Source organism: Equus caballus, chromosome 20 (assembly GCF_041296265.1).
Source record: "Equus caballus isolate H_3958 breed thoroughbred chromosome 20, TB-T2T, whole genome shotgun sequence".
NCBI lineage: Eukaryota > Metazoa > Chordata > Mammalia > Perissodactyla > Equidae > Equus > Equus caballus.
In genome coordinates, this window is record NC_091703.1 from 65,184,963 (window position 1) to 65,209,940 (window position 24,978).

Sequence of the window (24,978 nt, forward strand, 5' to 3'; positions counted from 1 at the left end):
GGACCCACAACGAAGAATATACAACTATGTACCGGGGGGGCTTTGGGGAGAAAAAGGAAAAAATAAAAACAAAAATCTTTAAAAAAAAAACAAAAAGGAATCCTAATAATTTTTAAATTAGATAGCAGAAGAATGTTTATTCTGGAACGAAGGTGAATTCAGATTTGTTTGAATATGTATTACTAGATTTCTCATTTATCCCAAACCATTTAAGGCATTTAATATATGATCAGTTAATCATAAATATTTGTAAAACCCTTTGAAAATTACTGTTTTTACCCAAAAACTTTTATTAGAATGACTTGATTTCCCAGTAAGATTTTTTTCACTCAAACATTCATAGGCACATACCATGACGAATAAGACACAGATTCTACTGTTGCCCTTAGAGCCTGGTGAGAGAAATGGATCATTACAGGAATAAGCAATTAAGTAAACTTGTGAGCAGCACTTGAAGGACAAGTACAAGGCAATGTAGACTGAAGCCAGGCGTCCACTCTCCCTGGGGAAAATCAGGGAGCGCCAGGCTGGGCTTTCTCAAGATCAGTCTGGCTGTGATGTGGAGAATGGTGGGTCTGTGTCCAGCGTCAGCTGGGAAGCTCTTACAGACGAGCAGGCAAGAAGCAAGAACGGAAGCAGCAGAAAGGGAGAGAAATCGATGGATCCAAATATATTTTGGAGATACATCAACTAGACTTGGTAACAGGATGTGAAAAACAAATTTGAGAGAAGAAGGTATGGGGGATGAAGTCTAGATTTCTAGCATGAGTGTGAGGAGGAGGTTGTATGGATTTCTTGAGTTATATAGAGTGGGAAGAAAACGAGCCTAAATCCCCCTCACTTTTGAAAGTTGAACAGGGAAGGGGGAGGCAGCAGGAGAGACCAAGAAGCAGCTTTCAGAGAGGCAACAGCTTCGCAGGAACTGCCAAAGGCTTTTTGAAACCAGCAATATCTTCACTGTGAGCGTCATGGTGAATCAGAATTCCTGTGTAATAGTAGCTATCTGTGGGAATCAGGAGACCACTTCCAGAGTAACAACGTGTGGGATTTCCTGGGCCTTTTTTATGATCTGAAAAAATGATTTTCTCTACCACTTGACAATGTTATGAGAAAGTATTAACTAAAGTCTATGGTACTAAAAATGAAGTGTTATGAATAGAAATACTTTGAAGCCAACGTCATAACCACGTGTTTTCTTAGAAGATACTTACAGAGCTACTCTTGACCAAAAATGTAGTTGTATTTATAACGTTTAAATATAGGAAGAGGCAATTTTTTTGCTTGCAAATATGGTTACCATTTATTTATGGTAGTTTGGTGAAATGTGGTTCTGATCACATGGGAGTCTTCACTGGCAGTGAACTTTGGGCCTCATGCCTGGTTTGGAATTGCCTGTTTTCTCTTCTGGAGTTAATGACAAAGATAAACCAGTCAAAGAAGGACAAATTCATCGTTATTAATATATTACGTAGTCTAACCTTGCAAGAGCTCAAATCACTTTAAGAGTTTTGTTTAATCAATAAAGTAGGTATTAATTTTCACAGCATTCTCCGTTGAGGCAGGTGTACCGGAAATGGTCTGTTAACATGTGTCCTTTTCTCCTCTTAGGATTCCCTGGGGATCCAAGGCCCCCGAGGTCCACCTGGAAAAGAGGGTCAGAGGGTAAGTCAGCTTGAAGCAACTGCAGGCGTCACTGACTCTGGGATGACTTATTTCTGAACACGAATAAAAATGAAACTAAAATACAGCAAGCAGATGGGCATAAGGAGAGTATCAACTATCCAAAGACTGAAATTTGAGATTTTGACTGAGCTTTTACAATCCAGAAAATTCCATGTATTTTCAAGATTGGCAGCACAAATGTGGAGAGAGAGTTTGGGTGAAATGAATTGACCGTAATTTGATCTGCGGCACTTTCGTGATATTTGGGAGTTTGAGTTAAGCTGATCTTTGCAGAGTTAAGTTGATGAGTTTCTTGGTGGAATTCCAGCCCATTCACGAATTCTATAAAGATTGTGGATATTTACATTCTTTAGCCAATTGAAATTATTGTCATGAGTGACTCTTTCTAACTGTCCTTTCATTACTATTTACTGCCTTTGAGGTAAAACACATTCGTGGTAAGTGAAGAACCTGTACTTGCAGTTGGGAGAATGGCAATTCCCTTCTGCCTCTGGTCCAGTCAGTCTTCCCATCCAGTAAGAGGAGCCCTGTGGTGACAGCTGGTCAGCTTCGTTTGACCACTGTGAGCACTGGGGCACCCCATTCTTGTGGCTTATTGCTATTTTCAAATCATTTTAAAGTCTCAAAACATTTTCTATGTGCCTTCTCATATGATCGTTGTTGTTGACTTCTGTTACCTTATAGATGAGGAGTGTGTGACTCAGAGTTTAGGTGACTTGCCTAAAGTACAAAAGCTGGGAAAAAGTAGGGCCAGGACTTGGATCTGGGGTTTCTGCCTCTAGATCCCATGTTCTATTTTGCTGTCCCAGGATAGTAACCCAAAATCTGTTTTTCAGTCATTTTTAATTTTTATTCCCCATTGTACCCTGTGGCAAATAGTCTGTTGCCTCACATACAGAAGAGTTTTTCAAATATTTGAGGACGAATGGTGTATTTCACCCAGGTTTACCTTTTATCAGGTTAATAAAGTCCCAGTGCTCTTAACCATTCCTCTTATGTGGATTCCTGACCCCCTAGCATGCTGATGGTCTTTCCCAGAAAACACTCGTGGACCCTCAGGAGGTGTCAGGTGGGGACAGACATGTGTGGTCTTATTCAGGGCAGGGTAAGCGCAGCACGTATGCCCTGCACCAGAGACAAATACTTCTATTGCGGCCTCAGACTGAGCCAATGTTTCTGTGTGTGAAGTCACACTTTTTTTTTTAACTAACTCCTTCTGCTAGAGCAGCTCTGTTTTTAATTATTGTCTTGGGGTGTTACAATTAAGCTTTGATTTGGAAAAACTGGACTGGATGATATCCAACTTTGTTCAGTTAAAAAAATTCTATGTCCAGTTTTTATTCCCAGTGGCTGATTCGGTGAACACAAAAGGGCTTCATAAGCTTTGATGCCTAAGAAATTAAAGGAAATGCTTCGTGAATAATGGGTAACATTTATGGACTACGTATAATGTTCTGAAGGCTTCATATTTATTATTTCGTTTATTCCTTACAATGGCTCTATGAGGTGGGTTCTACTGTTGTCCTCATAGAGAAACTGAGGTTTTTAAGCAACTTGGATAGGACACATTGCTAGAAAGTGGAGCTATGCTGAGATTTTTAAACTATTTACAAAGTAGTCATGTTGGGGTTCTACTCTCAACACCTATGTGTCCAATTGTAGTCTCTCCTGCAGCTCTCCAGCCACTCTCTATCCAAGACTTCATCAGCCCAACTGATCAAAGTTTTAAATAGTCTCAGGGAAAAGTTAAAATATTACCTCCCTAGATCTGTGCTTTCGAGGCTGCCTTAAGCATTTAACCCACTGGGGGCAGTGGACTAGATGAAATGACCTGGTGAAGTTAATTTCCAAGCTTCTTATTCTATATTCTCATAGTGATGGGCAAGATGTCTATCGCATCTAGGACCATGTTTCTGAATTAATTTCTGTCTTCAGCATCCAGGGAACATTTTCCTTCTAATAACTACCCCTTCTTGAAACTGAGTGGTAAATTATACCCCTAGTTAACATCCAAAATATATAAGGAACTCATGCAACTCAATAGCAAAAAAAACAATAACCCAATTTAAAAATGGGCAAAAGACCTTAATACGCATTTCAAGAAGATATACAAATGGCCAACAAGTATATACCTGAGAAGGTGCTCAACATCACTAATCATCAAATCAAACCATAATGAGATATCTCCTCACACCTGTTAGAATGGCTATTATAAGAAAGACAAGAGATAACAAATGTTGGAAAAGTAGTAGAGAAAAGTGACACCTTGTGCGCTGTTGGTTGGAATATAAATTAGTGCCGCTGTTACGGAAAATAGCATGAAAGTTCCTCAGAAAGTTAAAAATAGAACTTATCTATGAGCCAGCAATCTCACTTCTGGGTATACATCCAAAGGAAATGACATCAGTATTTTGAAGAGATATCTTCACTTTCATGATGTAGAAACAACCTAAATGTCCATTGACAGATGATTGGGCAAAGAAAATGTGATCACACACACACATACACACACACACACACACCCAAAATGGAATATAATTCAGCCTTAAAAAAGAACCAAATTCTGCCATTTGTGATAACACTGATGAACCTAGGGGACATTATGCTAAGTGAAATAAGCCAGACACAGAAAGACAAACACTGCATACTCTTACTTATATGTGGAATCCAAAAATGTCAAATTCATAGAAACAGAGAGTAGAATGGTGGTTACCCGGGGCTGGGGGTATGGTCAAGGAGTGGGAGATGTTGGTCAAGGAGTACAAAGTTTTAGTTATGCAAGATAAATAAGTTCTGGAGATGTAATGTAAAGCAATGAGACTGTAGTTAATATGGTGTTGTATACTTGAAATTTGATAAAAAGGTAGATCTTAAAATCACCATTCACACACACACAAAGGTAACTATGTGCAAGGTGACAGATGTGTTAATCAGCTTGATTGTGGTGATTGTTTCACAATGCACATCAGATCATCAAGTTGTATGCCTTAAATATATACAATTTTTAATTAACTATAATTTAATGTAGAAAAATAATAATAATAAACAGATTTTTAGTTTCAACTCCAAAAAAACTTATACTCCCTAGGTGGTTTGACATGGAAATTATGGAGCGAGGTGGATGAGGTTAAGTCAAGGGCATCACATCTGAGTTCTTCCCCCTGTGGCAGAGCTCCTTCTCTTTTTTAAATCTTGTGTGGTAAGAACATTTAACATGAGATCTATCCTCCTGACAGATTTCTAAGTGTAGGATGATGTCACACTTTTGACTTGTACTGACATGTGGTCGATTCAATGCTCGTCTTTTATTTTAGTGAAAACTCCTGCCAAGCCACATCTTCACCCATCCTGTTGCTGGTGCTTGTCTCTTTGAATCACAGAGTAGAAATTGGTCCTTGTCGTTGTTAAATTTCATCTTCTGGATTTTAGTCCCTAATGCCCTTCTGTTGTGTTTTTTTCCCAGTGAAATAACTCCCAGCTTCATGTCACCTTAAAATTTGATAAGCCTGCGCTCTAAGCCTTCGTTCACATCGTTAATAAATGCTGAAATCGAACAGGGCCTGACAACTCTGTGCAACGCTGGCAAAGGCTCCCATGGATTTTCTTGGGGCACGAACATCAAATCATGTGCAAATCCATTTGAATTCCAACTCCTTTCCATGCACATTTCTTAATTTGGCTTGTAAGATAATTATGAGAGCCTTTGTCAGACCAGCTAAAATGAAAAGATATTCAAATGAGGCTTTTAAAAATAATAATGCTTCAAATTGAAACTGTACCCTATCAAAGCTTACATTTCAGAAGAAGGTAAGTTAAAGAATAAATTAAACTTATGTATTCCTCATGATAATTATGGAGGACTGTATTCAAATTGTAAAGTTCAACCACTATGTTATGCAAATTTACTCCGTTTATAAATATGTATAGTCCAGATAATTTTATATTACTCTTATTTTATTCCTTTCAAGAGTAACATAGTGTCAGAAGCTCAAGAATGTAATAGAATTTTAAAGATGCAGTTAGGCATGGTTTGTCATTATTACTTCTGCTCTTTCAGAAATGACATATTTATCGAGGACAGCGGCTAGAGCAGATATTATTGATGTTATCCACATTTACAAATGATTACTTCCAAATATGCTCAGTGATTTGTTCTGCTTTATAATCTACTTGAAAGAAGAAACTTAGTTTAAGAAATGAGCATTCTTACACATTTACGTTTAGGTCCATCTTAGTGCCACCGTTGCTTCTCTGCTCAAGAGTTTGGTAGCACTCCGCTCTTTTAGACATGTAAACGCGCGCGCGTGTGTGTACACATACACACATACATACATAGCGCATACTGAAAGCCAAGACCAGTAATTTTTCCATTTTGTTGAAGTTTGCAATAGAAACAATAGAAAAATCTATGAATTTAAAATTCTTTTTATTGACACGTTGTCAAGAAAATGCTGATAGTTTGATTACAGGTGTCTGACCAGGAAGGAATTGCCTATCATTAAGTTTATTGCAATGAAAACAAATACATGGCGAATCTTCAGCACCTTGCTCCTAGGCATAGTATCTTTAAGGAAAGCAGGACATTTAATTTTAGACAAATCATTGACTTGTTGCTTTTCCTCAATGACTAAATAGATAGTAGCTTCTACTCTACCAACAGCTCACAATTAGGGCAAGTGTCATACTTGGTGTCACATGTAAACATACTTTGAAAAATACTAAACATTATAGAAACATGTTAATATTACTACTGTTATTTTTACTAAGGCATAAGGATTTTGATTGATAAATTCCTTTTATTTTTCTGTTTAACCCTTTGTGTAGAGTTTTCTATAAATACATTAAGGACATTATTTTTTTCCAAGTACCACTCCAAACTTGTGTTTGAAATTTTTGTTAGTTGACTTTATTCTTTTCATTGTCTTTTAAGCTGCTAAATCTTAGATTATAAAGGGTTCATTTAATAAAATATAGGAGTAGTGTGGTTCTTGAACTTAAAAGCTGCTCTTAACCTCAACAATGTGTGGTAGCACTAAATATCTGAGCTTTGCAGGCTTTTTTTTTCTTAATCTCTTAGTTTTATTCTTTGAATTGCTTATATGCAATTAAGGTGCTTTTTTTTTTTTTTTACTTTGTTGTCTTTTTGGAGTCCCATAAGCAAAACATTTGGCTAGCCCATTTTTGAGTCTCGCATCCTTTATAGATTAACACAAATTTAAAAATCCAACTAATGTTGAGTTTTGACCCTGAGCCACGATGAGAATGCATCAGAGAGCATCAGGGGAACAGCAGCTACCTGGAGGCCGAGAGGCTGTCAGCCCCTGACGAGGACAAAGGAGGCCAAGAGGGGGCCCAAGACACTGCAGGGCAAGAAGTCAACAGAAGAGAGTTTCTAGATGCACAGAGGGTTCAACAGGATTCCAATTCGAGACAAAGTCAGGGGAGAGATGTTGGATAAGAGGAGAGGTGGCTTGAAGTGGTGCCAGTTATAGTTGAATAGTTGGGAGAATGTTGGAAACAAAAGTTACGAGGAAAGGTGTGAGGGAATTAGAGGTGAACTGTGAGGCAGAGGAGGCGGCAGTGGGGAGTCTGGTGGAGGGATAAGGACAGGAACTGGATGGAAGCCCGGAAAAGTACCTCAGTGAAAAGTGGAGTGTTTCAGACCGCTCACCATGTTCATAGATGTTTACATGAAACATCTCAAAAGAACTGGCATTTATAAAAATTCCCTCTAAGATATAGATTTCTTATAGGATTGTCCAATATTCCTAATAGAATCTCCCAAAACATAAAAAATAATTATTATTTTAAGGGAACCCTGGATTTCTCCTTTATGGTCACATCAAGTGCATGCCTGAAGAATCTCAAGATTGACATAAACTCCCACGCCTTTTTTAAAGAAATCGCTCTAGGAGTCTTAAAAACCATTTATTGGTAAATCAGCTACTTACTGTCCCAAACAGAAATTTGTCTGATTGGACCAAAACGACACCTCCCTCTTGCACTCTGTTGCTGGATCCTAAACAGAAATTTTATGTTCTAAATTCCTTACAATTTGCCCATCTGTCTTGCTCTCAGTTTAGCCTCTCAGCCTCGGCCTGTGCTTTCTTTTTGCCCTCCAGGCAAGTCCTCTCTAATTGCCTCCTGCCAACATTTTTGTGCACATTTTACTTTCCCTTGAAGTATTTGCTTCGAGCTGGCTTTGAAGCCGGTGTCTGGGGTCAGGATTCCTTGCGTCTGAACAGCACAGAGATCCTGGGCCGACTGAGCCCTCACCCCATCAGGATGTGTCCCTTTGCACCAGACCCAACTTGATGGCAAAGGAGCTGAGTTGTGTTTCCTCAACCAGGTGGGAATCTGATGGTCAGTCAGTCCGGCAAGAGCAGGGGAGGACCAGGCAGGCAGCATGTCTGCTGGCTTCTAGGGTCCAAGCAGCGTGGGGTGTAACGTGGAAGTTGTAGCATAAGCTCTGGGCCAGACTTCCTGAATTTAAATCCCAGCTTTACCCCTTGTTAGCTTGTGATCTTGGGTAAGTTCCTCAGTCTCTCTGAGCCTCAGTTTTCTCATTTAGAAAATGGAAATTCTAATAATCCCTGCCCCACCAGGTTGTTATGAAGAGCAGGCCACATAGGTGTTAGCTGTTGTCATAATTCTCAGCCCAGCCTGGTGATCTGAAGCTGTTTGTAGAAGGAAAGGCAAGTATCTAACTTCAGAGTATTAGGATTTGATTAAGGAGAATGTCTAATTGGTCAAGAAAAACTAAGGTGAAATGACTGCTGTCCCTACCACTCCAGTGAAGCCATTTTCTTTAACCTCCCCCTTTTTTTTTTGCTGACGAAGATTGGCCCTGCGCTAACATCTGTTGCCAATCTTTCTGTTTTTGCTTGAGAAAGGTTGTCACTGAGTTAATATCCATACCAATATTCTTCTATTCTATGTGGGATGCCACCACAGCGTGGCTTGATGAGTGGTGTGTAGGTCTGTGCCTGGGATCTGAACCTGCAAACCCCAGGCTGCTGAAGTGGAATGTGCAAACTTAACCATGATACCACCAGGCCAGCCCCATCATTTTATTTAACTTTTACCTGAATTCTTACTTTATCTGGATGTTCAGGCTCATAATCTAATGCCCCAGAAGCTTTATGAGGCCCAGTGTGATGCAGCTTCATAGTAAGGTTAAGTATCTAAAAAAATTTGCAAATGTGGAGTTGATTCTGTCCTTTTCTGTAGAGAAGCAGTGATGAGAATTGGAGCCCTCATTGTGGAGTGGCTGAGGGCTCAGTGTTTGTTTTGTGAATAAATTGTGCCGATTGTGTATAAATTCACCAAGGTGTTCACGGAAAAACACCTTGTTTTCCTTTTGGCTCGTTTGTTTCCAAACTGGTTTATATGCTTTCCCTAGGACAATGCAAGTAACAAGTTATGTTCTAATAATTCCTGAGTTCTATCGATCTCACAGGAAAAAAGACATCAAAAATCACTGCTCCTCTGAGATCAGCACATCCTACAGGACTCATCTCAGCAAAATTTTACTTAAGCTCATTTGTTTTCACGGGGCTGGTATAATTTCCAAGTGAAATTTTGCCTCTATAGTCTAGACATGTTCAGTGAAAGCTTCCTAGAACACAGTCAGCCAGTAAAGCAGGTCAAACCACCTCCCTCTACAGTAAAAAAAAATCTGTTCTTCCCTGGGACAGCTTATTCCCCACCGCTAACTTCACAGCGTTAGGATGACCGCGGTTCCAATGGAACGAGTTCAGGCCCTGGTGGAAACAACTAACAAGGGTGTGTAGTTGAAATTAAGTTATTTCACGTGGGCCTGAATTTTGGGAAGGAGGCTTACAAAGAAAAGAAGGAATATCGACGAATTTTCAGCTTCAGGAAGTGATTTGGTTAGTTGCACATTAAGATGAGAGGGAAATAAAAGATTGTCTTCTTATCTTTACATATTAAAACCGTGACATTGATCTTTAAATGCAAGTGAGTGTACTCATAGTTCTGCTCACTCACTGAAGCTATGGCTGGTGTCTTTGTACCAAGAATTTGTGTTGGAAATAATTGGAAAAAGCCAACCAATTATTTTAAATAATAGTATTGACTCTGGTCCTAGATAGAATATAAATATGGGGAGAAGTATCTGTTTTGCTTGGATCCACATAAAAATGTGTAAATATACGTGTTGTAAATAACGTTTTCGAGGTTCTGCATTCTACAACTAGAGGTTCATGTTTATTGCACATTTTCAACTTCCTGGTAATCAGATGGCATCTTTTCTATTTGCCTCCTGTGAAATTTCTTAAGGATGCCTCCTTGAGGAAACCTTGAGGGTTTACAAGGATACCGTCTTTGATCCCATCTGACATTTCTAGATGGGTAACTGGGAAATCGTGTACCCTGTTCAGATCCCAAGAGCTATGCAAAACTTTCTCAACAACTTACTTGAATTTACAAAACCAGTGAGATTCAGGGGATAAAAATGATCAAATCTGCATCTATCTTGCATTCCAGTTTTCAGAGCTTGTGGGAGACTCTGCAGAACCTCGCTATTGCTTCCTGAAATTGCTGGCTTTGCCTTTACATGCTGTCATTCTAGAAGCTCACTTATCATTTAGGATTATCTAGTTATCCCCGGTTTGCCTATGAGACCACTAAAATTAACAGCTATAAAAGGCCAAGGTTATATAATTGATAAAACTCTTGTTGGGTTAAATTAGCCACCCCAGGAGAAAAATATACTGTAGTATTATTTCTACCATATAATAAATCATGTGATGGTTTATTTTGCATTTTTATTCTCTTTGTACAAAGTATTGTTTCTACTAAGAATGTAGAGCATTCAAACACTTTAAGTATCTTTGTCATCATATGTCACATGCACATATTATGCACACTTGTCGTCCGACTATTCAGTTCTTTTTTTATGTGCTTTGGGTGCTACATGTTGTATGTGTGTGTAAAAAAGTAAATATAAAGTCATCTAAATGCTTTCATCATTTTATTCCCTGTCAGTGATTAAGTAAGAAATCCGTGTAGAGTATAAGAATTGCACGATAGGCTCCTTCCCTTTGTCATATGACACTTCCCTCAGAGCAGAAGCATATCCTTCAGTCCTTTGCAAATCACCTTCCTGTGCTTGTCCTAACTGCTGAGGTCCCAGGAGCATGTGATTTATCGGTAAGCATGTGACTTCACCATCAACTGTTTCCCATCATAAGGTCTGATTTCGTTCTTGTGAGATTTCTTAGTAGGATTTCCGGGTTCTTGTCCGTTAGATGCCCCTCAAGGTGTGGAATGAGAATCTCAGAGAACTTTGAAAACAAAGCTCAAGGAGAGACACAGTCTGTTTTATCTGACAACTCATACTTCACAGTCTCCTGTTGTTCTGCCCCCCATACTCCTGCTACTCTCGCATGGTGTCCCCTGAAGCTGCATCAAATACAGTTTCTGAAGGCTGGAGTAAGGCAGGGAGAAGGGAAACAGCTGATACAGGTTAGGGTCAAACAAACGCCCTCAAGGGAGTAACTGTGTAGCGAGGACAGGGATCCTCCGCTCTGCCTCACGCTCTGACCAGGAGGAGAGAGAAATCACAGGACTCAGATGTGAGAGGCAACGCCTAGCTCAGTCTAAGTAGAATCAGGTGAAAAAGAAACACAGGAGGACGTGCAGGCCAGACTTGGTGAGAACAGGCCTTCCCTCAGGTGAAGTTAAACATCGCAGCTGGTTAAGGACAGTTGCCTGTGGTCCATCGTGGTAAACGCCACCCTAGTTAGTGAGTGTTCGCAGTGCACTTGGAGCAGAAGACACGTGGTGTCCTGGGAAGGCTGTAACGAGAAAAAGAGATTGTAAGCAACGATTTTCTTCCAATAACACTTGCATAGATCATTAAACCACAAGGAACTCAGGTGCTTATTCATTTAAATGAAGGGTCAAATGACACTATTTGTTTTGTAACAGAATAGCTTTATAAGCCGTCTCTGTTATTTGAATTAGTAAAGAGGAAATGTCTCATATTTTTCAAATAGGATGCTGACTCTGAATGGCTTATTTATGTGACGAGACCAAGAGCTGGTCTCAGCTGTGGAAGAATCACGCCATTCATGGGGACTCCTTCCAACTGGAGACGCCCAGTCCCTGAGGCCTGGAGCCACTTCAGACGGATGGGCCTGGAGGGGGGGCCCATTTCAGGGACATCAAATTGTCACACTTTAGAGCAGAAAGGGAACTGTAGTGTCGTTCCAGTCCACAAATAAAGTCCAAAAATATTCACCATTCTCCAAGGCTGCAGGGCTGCTCATCTATTTAACTCTTCTGTATAAGAAGCATCCATTGTCTGGTTTGTGGTCTTATACCAAAATCCAGATTTGCATGTCTTTAAAAGGGAGAATATTGAGAATTTAATCAAAGCCACTTTATTTTTCTAGTTAGGGCCACACCTCATAAGGGACAAACGTAGATAGATGCAGTTGGTCCTTCTGTGGTTTCCACACATTGTAAAGGGTGCACATTCTGTCCCCAGGCCCCGTGTATCCTGCACCAGCAGCTGGGTACCAGCATCGCCTGGTCAGCGGGGAACTGGGGAGGGAGTCAGAGCTGTTCTTCCAGCTGTGGGGTTGGATTAATTTGAGATTTCAGGCAGTCACTCAAGATTCTAACCTAAATTTATCTGTTTCATCACCAGTTAGCTGTCAGGTGTATTACGGGGTTAAGCCAGAAGCACTTTGAATGCACTCTGGTGACAGGTGCATTCTGGTTCCACGAAAGACTCTTATAAATGTTACTAACTTAGCCACAGAAACACTTAAAAAGAACGGGAAAGGAGAAGGCACTTTCTGCCAAAGTGGCGATATGCTAATACTCCTGCATCTGCATCTTTATTCAGAACATCGCGCTGAACACATTAGTAGCTATTTGGTACATTTACCATTGTAAATGTCAAGTACAAAGTCATTTATCCATTTCAGACACAGTGAATGTATATGTAGTGGCTGCCAAAACCAAGAATTAATCACAAGTTATTAATCAATTTGGGAAGTATAAACTTACAAGTTTTCATAAATGCAAAACATTTGGAACATGAAACATTTTTATGGCCTAATGAGTTTGAAAGCCAGCAAATTATGTTTCTAATAAATGACACAAGACCTCACTTTGTAAAACTCCATACTATTTTGAGTTAACTTAGGTGATAGCACAAAATTCTCAAAGCGAATCTAACTTTATAGCACTTTAGTTTCTTCCAATATGTTATATTTAAATTCTCAGGGGAGAATGGAGCTATTGCAAAATAAATATGATGCAACAATTCTAAGAAAAGTTGGAAATTTCTCTTTTATGGGATGTATTTTATGATACTCATTTCTAAATTTCTTGGTATAGTGGTATTTAAGGAGATCTCGAATTCTGCAGAAGTAGCTTAGAACCTACTTTTTCTAATGTTCTTTAAAAACCAGTAAACTTTTACTTGGATTTTTTTCATGAATAGTTATAAATACATTTGACATTTTTACTATGTTCAGCAAAAACATGTACATATATGTATGTCTATAAATCTGTGTGTATCGTTGTGTTTTTTAAATTCATGACTGTACACAACATATGCTGTGACCACTATATTTTTTTGTCATTTGTGGTTCTTAAATCACTAAACAATGCAAACCTCGAACACCAGTAAGACTGTTATTTGTATTTGTATTGTCAGAGATATTAACAATGTGTCTATGGGACCACGAAAAAGAATATCTAAAAGTATATTTAATGCTTAAATGCACAAAAAATTCAATAATATAAACACACATAATTATATGTGTTCAATAATGATAATATATTTTTATTCAATAATAATAATGCCTTAAGAAAATTAACCTTAGAAAATATAACGAAAAGAGCAAAATACCATGAAGGAAACATCTATGCTTTTCTGCCACACTGAAGGCTGACATGTCACACTCTCCACCAGCCATATGTTTTCTACAATGTTCCAAATCTTTTGCAGAAAAATTTCAATAGCATACATTTAAACTGTGTTTAAATTTAAATTAAACATTTCAATTGTGCACTTATTCGATAATGTTTATAGTTTATCTTCAAAAGAATTTGAGAGTCTTATAAATGCAATTAAACCAAAATCCTAGACTAAGAGGAAAGGACAAGAGCTAATTATTAGAAAGTAGGAAAAAGAAGAAAATAAATGAAAACACCTGTATTGAGGGAAGCAACTACATTTGAATGAACACCTCCTCTCTCAGCGATCTGAGAGCCTGTGTATTTCCTCAAGAACCAGTTGAGGGCCTGTTCCGTGTGGGGTACCAAAGAAGTTGGCTCAGGTCAGGTTTCCTTAAAAGCAGAATCTAAGATGGGATTTTTTTTTTCTGCTTGTGATTACTGAAGCATCAACTCTGAAGTGGAGATGGTGCCTGTAACCAAAGTAGAAAACACTGGAGGAAAAGATTCTTTTGGAGATGAGTCAGTTTGAAACCAAAGCATTAGAGCTGCTCAAAGGCTCTGCAAATGGAAAAGCATCAGCTCCTGAAAGCCCAGATTGACAGCATAAGGGAGAGGACAGAGTTTGTCAATAGGAGGTCATCAATTTATGCGTCATCACTGAAGCCACCAGAGTGGGTAGGGTGGCCAGGGAGAGACTGTGGAAAGAAAAGAACTAAGGGCAGAGCTTGAGATTAGGATAAACCTATAGAGGGGTGGTTGGGGAGGCGAAAGAGAGAGTTAAAAGTATAGAGAAATAGATTAGGAGAAAAGTTCTGCAAGGGAGGGGGTAGTCAACTGATTAGAAATGCTTCAGAGGCATCAGGGAGGATGGATGCTGAGGAAAAGCCACCGGTGATCTTGAACGAGGCTGCTTCTGAGTGGCTGCGCTGGGCAGAGGCGGATGTGACGTTTCACGGGTCTTGGGAGTGTAGTAGGTATTGAGAATGTCAGAGGATTCTGGACTATTCTTTTCAAAGCTGAGGTAGAGAGATGGATAAGATCACATTTGGAGAGGTCAAGGAAATGTTTTTTTTTTTTTTTGTAATTGAATGTGTTTTCAAACTGAGGCAAGGAAGTTAATGAATAGGGAGAAACTGAAGTTGCAAGCAACATATATTATTATTTATAATAATAACTCATCCAGAAGTAGCAGAGGAGGTTGAAAGATAAGGTCCAAGAATAAATATGGGTCAGCACCTCCAACCTTGAGGACACATGGGCTGGGGGGAGTGTGGGCAGGGCAAAGAAGGAATCAAGGTTTATGCATATTCATCTCATACAGAAAGAACTTTTCTGTGTAGTATAATTTCATAAAACTCTTACTGTTTAAGAGGCATTGGTTTCAAGATTGTTCATAGTGTTCAGGCCACTGAAATTCGTAGCTACTATTTTCTTCCTTCACGAACCAGTCAAGTAGGACCAGAGAGAAACAGAAGCAGAGGAAGCCACACTGAAAGGGGAGAGGGGTCGGGGCACAGAGAGAAGAAAGGGTCTATTATTGCAATTTCAGAGTTTTGCTGGATTCTTCAACCAGTTGGTGAAAATGTAGGCACTTCATTTCACTCCTTCTGTCTATGCCTCTTTTCCTTTGTAAATTACGGGTGGTATCTTAGAAGAGCATTTCTATCATCAGCCATTTGTCTGGATTCATTTATTTTGTTTTATAAATCCATTTTGCTAGAATACAATTCTAACTTCTTGGAAAACTTTGTTTTATTGGTATAATGTAAATGATGTCAGAGTAAAATATTGCCAAAATTAAACTATTCTTATCTTTATTGCTTTCAGCAGTTTTCACTTTTTGTATCCCTGTACACATTCTGTAAACTGTCATTTATTTTTTTTCTCAAATGATATACAATTTCTGAAGCTTGCTAATTAAGTATAATTCCCAAGCCGGGGAATGTGCAGGGACTGGTGTACCACATCAGTAGTCCTGCCTGTGTCTTTTTATCAATAAATCCTTGTGTGGTTATAGTTATAAATTTTTGTATACTATACTACTAGCTTACTCTGGGCTTAAAGTCTTTTTCACTGGAAACTGATGGAAATGAACATGGTGTATTTCTTTGCAGTTGTTGCCATAGAGATAAAAACCTTTTCAAAGTAAAACAGAGATGACATAAAAATTGCTAATTCAGAAGAAGTTCCACTTCTAATTTAATATAGAAAATGGTGCACTATTCCCTTTCTTTTTTATTTTGTCCAAATCGCATGACTCGAGTGTGTCTAATATACCTTTATTAGATAATTTCTAGTATAAGAAAAAAATGAAGCAAAAAATGAAATCGGTGAAATCCCTACAGCATTTAGTGGGATGAGGCTTTCATTTTTAATCTTTTACTCTGAAAAGGTACAGCATTTCTAATTATCTCCTTCATGCTCCACCTCCATACTCCTTTTTTCTATCCTGCTGCTGAATTTCAAATCTAATTACCTATAATGGGTTTTCTTAAGAACAAACAATTTATCTGCTTTCTTTTTCTGCCACATCATTTCCAACAATTAGACACATTTTCTAGCAATAACACAATTAAAAGATGAATAAATCTATGAAACTGCCAGATCTTATTACTGTTCATATTCAGATTTTGAAAGTTTTGTATACTTCCCTTGAAAAATCAAATTAGGACACTCTTGGAAAATATTCTATGACTTAGAATTATTTTACTTCATCAACCTCAGTTTGATTCTATTATAAAAATTTCAGCATCATCACTTTCTAGAGACATTGGAATAAGCTAAACCAACTCTAAGAGTAATGGTTAATTAGGTAGGGAGGAGTCAGCCGGTAGAAGGAGACCCGTGGATGCTGTGCCTACGACATTGCTAGTACAACTACATGATGGAGAGAGAGGGAAAGAGGACAAAGTCAGAGAAAACAGACCCTACCTATCTGTGTTTTCCTCATAACCAGCCCTGAATTTTCTTTCTATTAAAGCACAGACCACTATCCACCGTGTTAAAAGAATTTAAAAGGAAGTAGAACAATTGAGAGGATTGTCCTCATAAAAGAGATAGGAGTTAATAAACCACAGGAGCTTGTAGTATGATGCTATTCAAGCATGGCGCTCAGACAAACTGTTACCAGACCATGATCAGCACAGAAATGGAAAATATGTGTCTAGAAACTTTTATAACAATTTAGTATTGCTGTGTGACCTGAGCACATAATTACTGGGCTCCTCAGAAGAATGGGCTATAAATGAGTTGGTGAGTTGGTGAACTCACAGGGAGAGTCACAGCACTGGCTGCCTGTAGCTCATGACCAGCAGGCCTGCATCTCAACATGTGGCATTTTAAAGTTAGCTTGTCAACCGTAATCCACAAAGATCTGGGAAAATGTAATCATTTGTTTTTATAAATTAGTACTTTAAATTATTTTAGTTTTTAATCAAGTTTGGAAATAAAATTTGCATTATTTATTTTTAACCCTAACTAATTAATGGTAAAACAAGTTTCATGGGATTTTTTGACATATATTTTCAGCAGAAATAAACTAACCTGTGGCCGTGGAAGTGATTGCAAAGAAATGAAGATCAAAAGAACTGATACCAGTTTTGCTGGGAAGTATGGTCTCTCATGTCCTGAGTTCAGTTAATTGCTGGTGAAGTATTAAATCACAGCATCTTATTTGCAGAGCTGGATTGGCTAATGAAGCGATGAAACCGTCAAAACATAAGCAACATTTACACACAAAACATAAAAAATCCAAAACCAAAAGAATTTTGAAAGAATGAACATTGACTTCAAAAGCCAATTGAAGCAAATGTTCAATACTTCATATTTAAACATCAGTGCCATGGAGATGTCTTATAAAGTAGTACAGGGGCCGGCCCTGTGGCCTGGTGGTTGGGTTCAGTGCACTCCACATTGGCAGCCCGGGTTCTCAGGTTTGGTTCCTAGGCATGGACCTATACCACTCATCAGCCGTGCTGTGACAGCAACCCATGTATAAACTAGAGGAAGATTGGCACAGGTGTTATCTCAGGGCAAAACTTCCTCAGCACAAAAAAAAAAAAAATAAAGTAGTGCTTTAGATTGCTGAGACTAAAAAACAAACACACAATTGCTGAGGCGTTAGTGAAAGATGACATCAAAAATATTTGCTTTGAAATATTGAGTGAGTATGTGGCAAAGATTCCATTGCTTGACATATTAAAAAAAAACTAGCTAGTACCAACTCAAAGGACAAATAAAGCTAGCAATGTATTTTCTCTGCATCTTGACAAATGCACAGGTAATGCTCCTGTGGCAATTTGTTTGGTATGTGTGCCATTGTAGATGATGGTGATTTAAAGAGGAATATTTTTCTTCAGCTTCTTTGCCAACAAATATAACCAGCTCTGAGCGGTAGAAACTGTGAGGGATTACATCGCCAGCTAATGCGGCTTGGGGCTCAGCTTTTGTGTAGGAATATGTTCTGATGGTGACAGGGACATGTTCTGGAGCACTTCCCCTGATTCAGGAGCCAACACACTGCTTCTTCATCAGGAAAGTCTGCTAACAGAGAAATGTCATCTGAATCAAACAACAGGTTCATGACATGGGCAGAATTATGAATCTGTAAAGATTAATATGCCAAGTGTAAAATTTGAGACTTTTTTTTATTTTGAGACTGTATGGAAAATGGTCAAAGCAATTATTGCATACTGAGGTACGATGGTTATTGAGGAGAAAAGTTTTGTCAAGAACATTGGAATTACAGAATCAACTCATTGTTTCTGCAAGTTAAGAAACCACTGACTCAACATCACTAAACATCAGGGAAAGGCAAATCAAAACCACAACGAGACATCACCTCACGCCTGTTAGAATGGCTATCATCAAAAATACAAAAGATAAATGTTGGCGAAGATGTGGAGAAAAGGGAACCCTTGTGCACTGTTGGTGGGAATTTAAATTGGGGCAGCCACTATGGAAGATAGTATGGAGGTTCCTCAAGAAATTAAAAATAGATCCACCACTTGATCCGGCAGTCCCACTTCTGGAAGTTTACCCAAAGGAAATGAAAACAGGATCTTGAAGAGATACCTGCACCCCACATTCATTGCAGCATTACTCACAATAGCCAGGATATGGGAACAACCTAAGTACCTAGCAACAGATGATGGATAAAGAAGATGTGGTATAGAAACAGAACAGAATATTATTCAGTCGTGAGAAAGAAGGAAATTCTGCTGTTTGCGACAACATGAATGAATGGACCTTGAGAGCATTATTCTGAGTGAGACAAGTCAGACAGAGAAAGACAAATACTGTATGATCTCACTTATATGTGGAATCTAAAAAAGCTGAACTCATAGGACAGAGACTAGAATGGTGGTTCCCATGGACTGAGGGGGAGGGGGAGGATGGGGGAGGGAGAAACCAGTTTCTTCTCACCTTTCTAAAAATGTAATTTGGACAATTTGACAGACTGGCTTGCTTGTTTGCCTGAAATCTTCAGTATTTTTAATAATATCAATACTTGCATGCAAAGAAGGAATGCAGTGTGTTTTTCAATGAAAAAAAAATGAAGAGCAAAAACTGAAGTTTCTGCAATATATTGCCATAGTTTTACTACAATTATCAAAGAAATAAGTGATGATCTTGATATTCTGCATCAGTAAAAATTGTCACCAGATGTTGTCAAAATTTGATAGAACCTTTTGAATTTTAGTTTTCATAAAAATAAGATTCATATACAGGAATTCCAGGATGCCAAATTAATTTTTAACTGAAAGATAATTTAAATTAAACAAAAATTTGTAAAGTAGATGGCTGGAGCTGGCTACTAATGACAGATTGAAGATGAATTTTGAAAATACAGCATCGTTTACTCCAATTTTTATAAAAGTTATAAAGAATATTTTCTGAGTTTGCTGAAGCCAGTGTGAAATCTCTTATTCCATGCCCCTCAACATACCTCTGTTAAGTTGATTTTTCCACTGAATGTTGTTAAACAAAATAATGAAGAACCATAAATAAAAGTTATCCCCACAGCAGTGTTCTCAGTTCAACTTAGGTTGGATGTATTCAGGAGCACAAAGCAAGCTCAGTTTTTTCATTAAAAACTTTACATACTGATATAATAGTGTTCATTTGTTCAGAGAGTGTATATGGGTACTTAATATGGGGAATCACCATTTCCCTCGTAACTTTATGTTTCATTATAATTGCAAAACGACAGTGTTCCAAGCATAACAGTGAATCTTTACCAGCATGCGTGCCCACTTGCAACAATGTATACAGTTTTGTAATTTTTTCCTTTTTTCCTCTGGTATGTTTGTTTGATTATATTTATTAAAGTATAATTTTATGTCTATTGAATTAACAAGCATTGGGACTTATACTTTGTATTTCTTTATTTCATTTTTTTCTAGTAATTCGGCTTTGTTATATTTTAGAAAAGTACTGGTCCACAGCAAACTGGAAATTTTAAAAACTAGTCCTCCGCATAGAGTTAGAGGAGAATTGAGTTAATGAGTTACATTGACTGTAGGCTAAAACCATAACGACAAAAACTTTATCACCAGCAGAAAGAATTCCTTTTATTTAAGTGTTACTAGTCAAGCTTTTACAAATAGTTTAAATTTGTAGTAATTAAGAGAAATGTGCACTTAGCCAGGTCAACTCTAAGAATTAATTCTTAAAATATGCAGTGAGTTCTTGGGATGTAGGCAACCACGTTCTGTATAAAGTAAGGGTGACATGTTTTAATGCCTGCCCTGCTTTGTTCCTGGCTTTGCCTAAATCAGTTTTCCTGGAGTCTGCATGCAGGTCAAGACAACTAGAGAGGCTAAAAGACTCAATTTGTAAATTGAATCTGAAAAATATTCAAAGAAGAAAGTTCTTTTCCTCTCTTTTCTCCCTGGGAAGAAGATCAAATGGAAGTTAATGGGTAAAATGTGAACAGTAGTCTGGCTTACTTTTTAAGATTTGAGGATCCCTTTTACACAGTGTAGTGGGTGTCGGTGTATAGACAGGCAAAAGAGAAGGCGTCCAGGTGGGGGTCTGTGAAGAGAACTAATTTTAGAGCCCAGCTTAGCTCATGCAGACTAGCTTTCTTTGGGTGAGAGGAACATGCCTAATTTGGGCATGGCTAAAGCTGACTTGATCACAAAACTGAAAACTTTAGACCATCTCATCAGTTGTAGGTGCTATATTATACCAATAACAATGACATATGCAATATTATAGCAATAAAAATAACATGTATGGTAATTCTGTATTATCTTGGCTACTCACAACATCCTTCTATGTTAAGGATTGTTCTCTCCACTTTTCAGATGAGGACACTGAGGCTTAAGGAAGTTAGAGTGACTCGTTCGGGGTCACAGAGCAAGAACTTGTTAGAGCCAGGTTCTAACCCAACTCTATTGCCAAATTCTGGTCCTACGATAGCCATGGTTCTTAAACTGAGTCATGATTCGTTAGCGGGTCAGAAATCAACTTAGTGGATCACAATCAGATTTCATTTTTTAAGAATTAGATGGATACTATAGAATATACAAAACAGTTTAACCAACGTAGAGAAAAAGAGGGAAGTCAGAGACCACACCTAATCCTGGTACAGAAGCTTCTCTTCCTGTTTGTCTCTGCCCAGCGCCCTCTCTGTCTGGGGGCTGCCTTGAGTCGTGCCCTGCTACCCGCTTCCACTTTCCTTCTCTCCCCTGACGACAACTTGTGCGCATGAATGCTGGCTAGTGGGTGGAGGTGCTTCTCCTGCTGAAGAGTGGCCCGGCTGGTGGGAGCCAGAGCAAGCCACAAACCTTGCCAATGGAAGGAGGGCCATTCATCATTTGATGGGTTCGTGCCTTGTATGGAGATCTGGTTCCTTGAACTTTTTATTTTTAAAATACTAACCTCTGCATCACTTCACCAACAGAAACCTTCAAAGGTCACAGTTTCTGGAGTCATGCATACTCCTGGGTGAGCCCCAGCTCTGTGACCCAAGGCTTGCTACCCAGCCTCTCTGAGCCTGTTTCTTCAGTTATACAACAGAAACAATGCTACTGATGCCTGGCCTGAAGTGATGATTAGAAAAATAAATATGTAAAGTAGCGAGTACAGGGCCTATCATACAGCAGGTGCTCAATAACTGCTAATTATGATATCATAGTTACAATATTAATTTCCCAGTTTTGAGCACAATAAAATTCACTAGCACTAAAACCATGGAAAACATTTAGTGCTTCTTTTAGAATCCCAGAGACTTTTCTGGATTTGTCACCTAGCATAGTTGCCCTGAAGAAGTGTGACCCGTCAACAGGTGCTTGGAGGCTGAAATGCAGCCTGTGACCCTCTAACAACTGTCTGTGCAGTGTAGGGTTGCAGCCACCAGCAGGAAGGGCGCCTTTCTCCTTAGCACAAAAGCACGTTATCAGCTAGCTGGTGGCCCCGTCTCCTGGGTCGGCAAACTCAGTTAGCACTATCCTATGGGAGCTTGAAAGTGCCATTTGGTGGTCTTTCCCATTTAATAAACTGCCAGATGAATAAAGCTTTACTGTAATTGATTCCCCTCAAATATTTGTGCTTCTGATGGTATTCCAGAACAGTTTTGAGAGGTTCCTCTCTTTCTTATCATACAGAGATTTTACGCTTGTAAAATCCAGCAGCACATCAGGACTAAACTATTTATAACACAGGTTGACAAAGTGTTTTTTGAAATGTTTTATGGACTGCAAATGTTTCATAAGGATTTTCATCCTTTCTCCTTCCATTCCTTGATGTTATGAAATATGACAGAAGGCTTTTTTAAGGTCGCCATATATCTAGCTTATTGAAAACAGATATTGCACTTCAAAGCCCTAAGAAACTGATACTTCAGATCAGTAAAACCCAGGTTTAATTTCAGCTTGCTCAGTTTACATTTTAAACTCCGTTTAAAAATATTTGCCATTACTGTGCTGTCAGAGAGACCACTAATGTTTTGTGTAACTGGAAGTCCCTTATGATCCCCAGTTAGTCGTTTTAAAATTTAGCTGCATAGATTGAAATACTGAAAGTGAATTAGCCTATTGCAACACCTCCCGTATGTTAATAATTGAATTAACATTTTACAGGATAAAACTTTTCTAGCAGAGAAAAACAAAATGGTGCTGAATTCCTGGGTTCCTAGGGTCGTTAGTTCTTGTCTTGGTGAAAGACTTGAGCGACACTAGATCCCAGTATAGAAAAATGAAAAATCAGTTGAGACTTTGCCTGATAATATAATAAATAGTCTTGCCCTTTTGGTACTTCTGTATTTTCCTACTTTGGAAATATTTTCATTTATAAATGTTATCTACACACACACACACACATACACACTCCCAACAAGGATAGATCTTAAAAATATAGTATTGAGTATGAAAAAATTTGTTAAAGGATACATACAAAAATAATTTTTACAAATTTCAAAATACTTGACACTTCTTTTTTATTCATATATATATTTACATATACATACATATATAAATAATTTTTTTCAAGAGTACATGGCCCAGCAGGACGACATCAAACTCAGGGGAGAGGACTTCCATTTAATCTGTAAAATTAATTTATTGTAAAAAAGGTTTGAAGAAAATATTGCAAAATATTACCAGTTGTTAATTCTGTGCCGTTGAAAAATAATCATTGTTATGTTCCTCTTTTGATATATCTACATTTTTCAAATTTCTCAGCAAAATAATTTCAAAGTACTTGTGAAGGTTTTGTCTTATATTCTCTACAACAACATTAACCAAAACACCAATAAAAGTACCACCAGATCCTAAAGAACTTTCAAGACATAATTCATCCCACAGTTTTGGTGTTGATCCTTGTCAAAAAGTATAGTGATGCATGAGATCACACTGTTTTCCTCATTACTCCAGATTCCTCATTTGTCTAGTACCTTTTCAAAGAGTTACACTTAATTCCATTTTAATTGTTAGCTCAGTCCGAAAGTAAGAACAATGATTGAGCACCTATTTGCCAGGCACCACTGTAGACACTGAAGATAGAGCAATGCAAACAACAGACTGGAAGTCAACAAAATACAGCCCCTAGGCCAAATCTGGCCCACCACCTGTTTTTGTAAATAAAGTTTTATCGAAACACATCCATGCTCCTTTGCTTACATATTGTCTATGGCTGCTCTGTAACAACAGAGTTGACTATTGTGACAGATTAAAATATTTACTATCTTACTCTTTACAGGAAAATTTTGCCAACTTCTGCAGTAGACAAAAACCTCTGCCCTCATAGAGCTTATAATCTATTGCAGAGACAGAAAGTGACAAAATAAGTGTTAGGCTGGTCAATGGTGACACAAGCAAACAAGAGTTAGAAAGCAGGGGGAGGGGATAGGAAATGTTGTGAGCAAGTCAGAGAACGCAATGCTGTAAAGAGGACCTGTGAGCACAGATCTGAAAGGTGAGGGAGCAGGCTCTATGGGAATCTGGGGGAAGTAGCAAGTGCAAAGGCCTGAGGAGGAAATTTCAAGGAACCACAGGAGGCTGCTGTGGCTGGAACGGTGTGAGGGAACGAGAAGGGAGTAGAGAGTCTATGGGACCCTTTGGAGCAGCACCCTGCAGGCCAGTGTAAGGAGTGCAGCTTTTACTCTGAGTAAGGGCCCTAGGGTGTCCTTGCACAATCTAGAATATTCATTTCATTTCAAGACTGGGCCACAGCTGTGGATACCACCTCCTTAGGCAAAACTCTATTTGCATTCGAAAACTTCAGTTCTAACCCTGCCAGCCATCTTGCCAATCCTTACCAATGTTCCAAGAAGAGAACAAGATAGCTGATGACTGATATTACCACTATTCAAAAAACATTTCTGCAGACTGCTTTTTTTTCTTTCAAATTTCTTTTTTTTTTTTTTTGAGAAAGACCAGCCGTGAGCTAACATCTGCCACCAATCCTCCTCTTTTTTCCTGAGGAAGATTGGCCCTGAGCTAACATCTATGCCCATCTTCCTCTATTTTATGTGTGAGATGCCTGCCACAGCACGGCTTTATAAGCGGTGCATAGGTCTGTGCCCAGGATCTGAACTGGCAAACCCTGGGATGCCATAGCAGAGCACACGAACTTAACCACTATGCCCCCGGGCAGGCCCCTCTGTGGACATGTCTTACTTATAAGTTGGCCATGTTGACATGCTGGTATCAGACGGCACATTCTACAGAAGGCTCTTTTTTAGGCCAGTAGGTTAATGTCAATAATGCTAAATTTCAGAATGAGTATTTGGGATATATTTTTCCTTGGTATTTGCCAAGAATGTAATTGATTCACTACCACTGTGTCTGTTCAACTACCTTCTCCATGCTCACGTGTCATCTGACCTCTCCTGGAAAGCTTGGAACC

General features: G+C 38.6%; 1 protein-coding gene across 4 annotated transcripts in view; it reads left to right on the forward strand.

The window, feature by feature from the left end:
- COL19A1 (collagen type XIX alpha 1 chain) overlaps window positions 1–24,978 on the forward strand; it is a 312,975-nt gene that overhangs the window by 169,290 nt on the left and 118,707 nt on the right. For all 4 annotated transcript variants that reach the window (XM_023625139.2, XM_070245772.1, XM_070245771.1 and 1 more), the window contains one exon: window positions 1,609–1,662. In XM_023625139.2, the coding sequence (XP_023480907.2) occupies window positions 1,609–1,662 (54 nt within the window). The remainder of the gene's footprint in view (window positions 1–1,608; window positions 1,663–24,978) is intronic.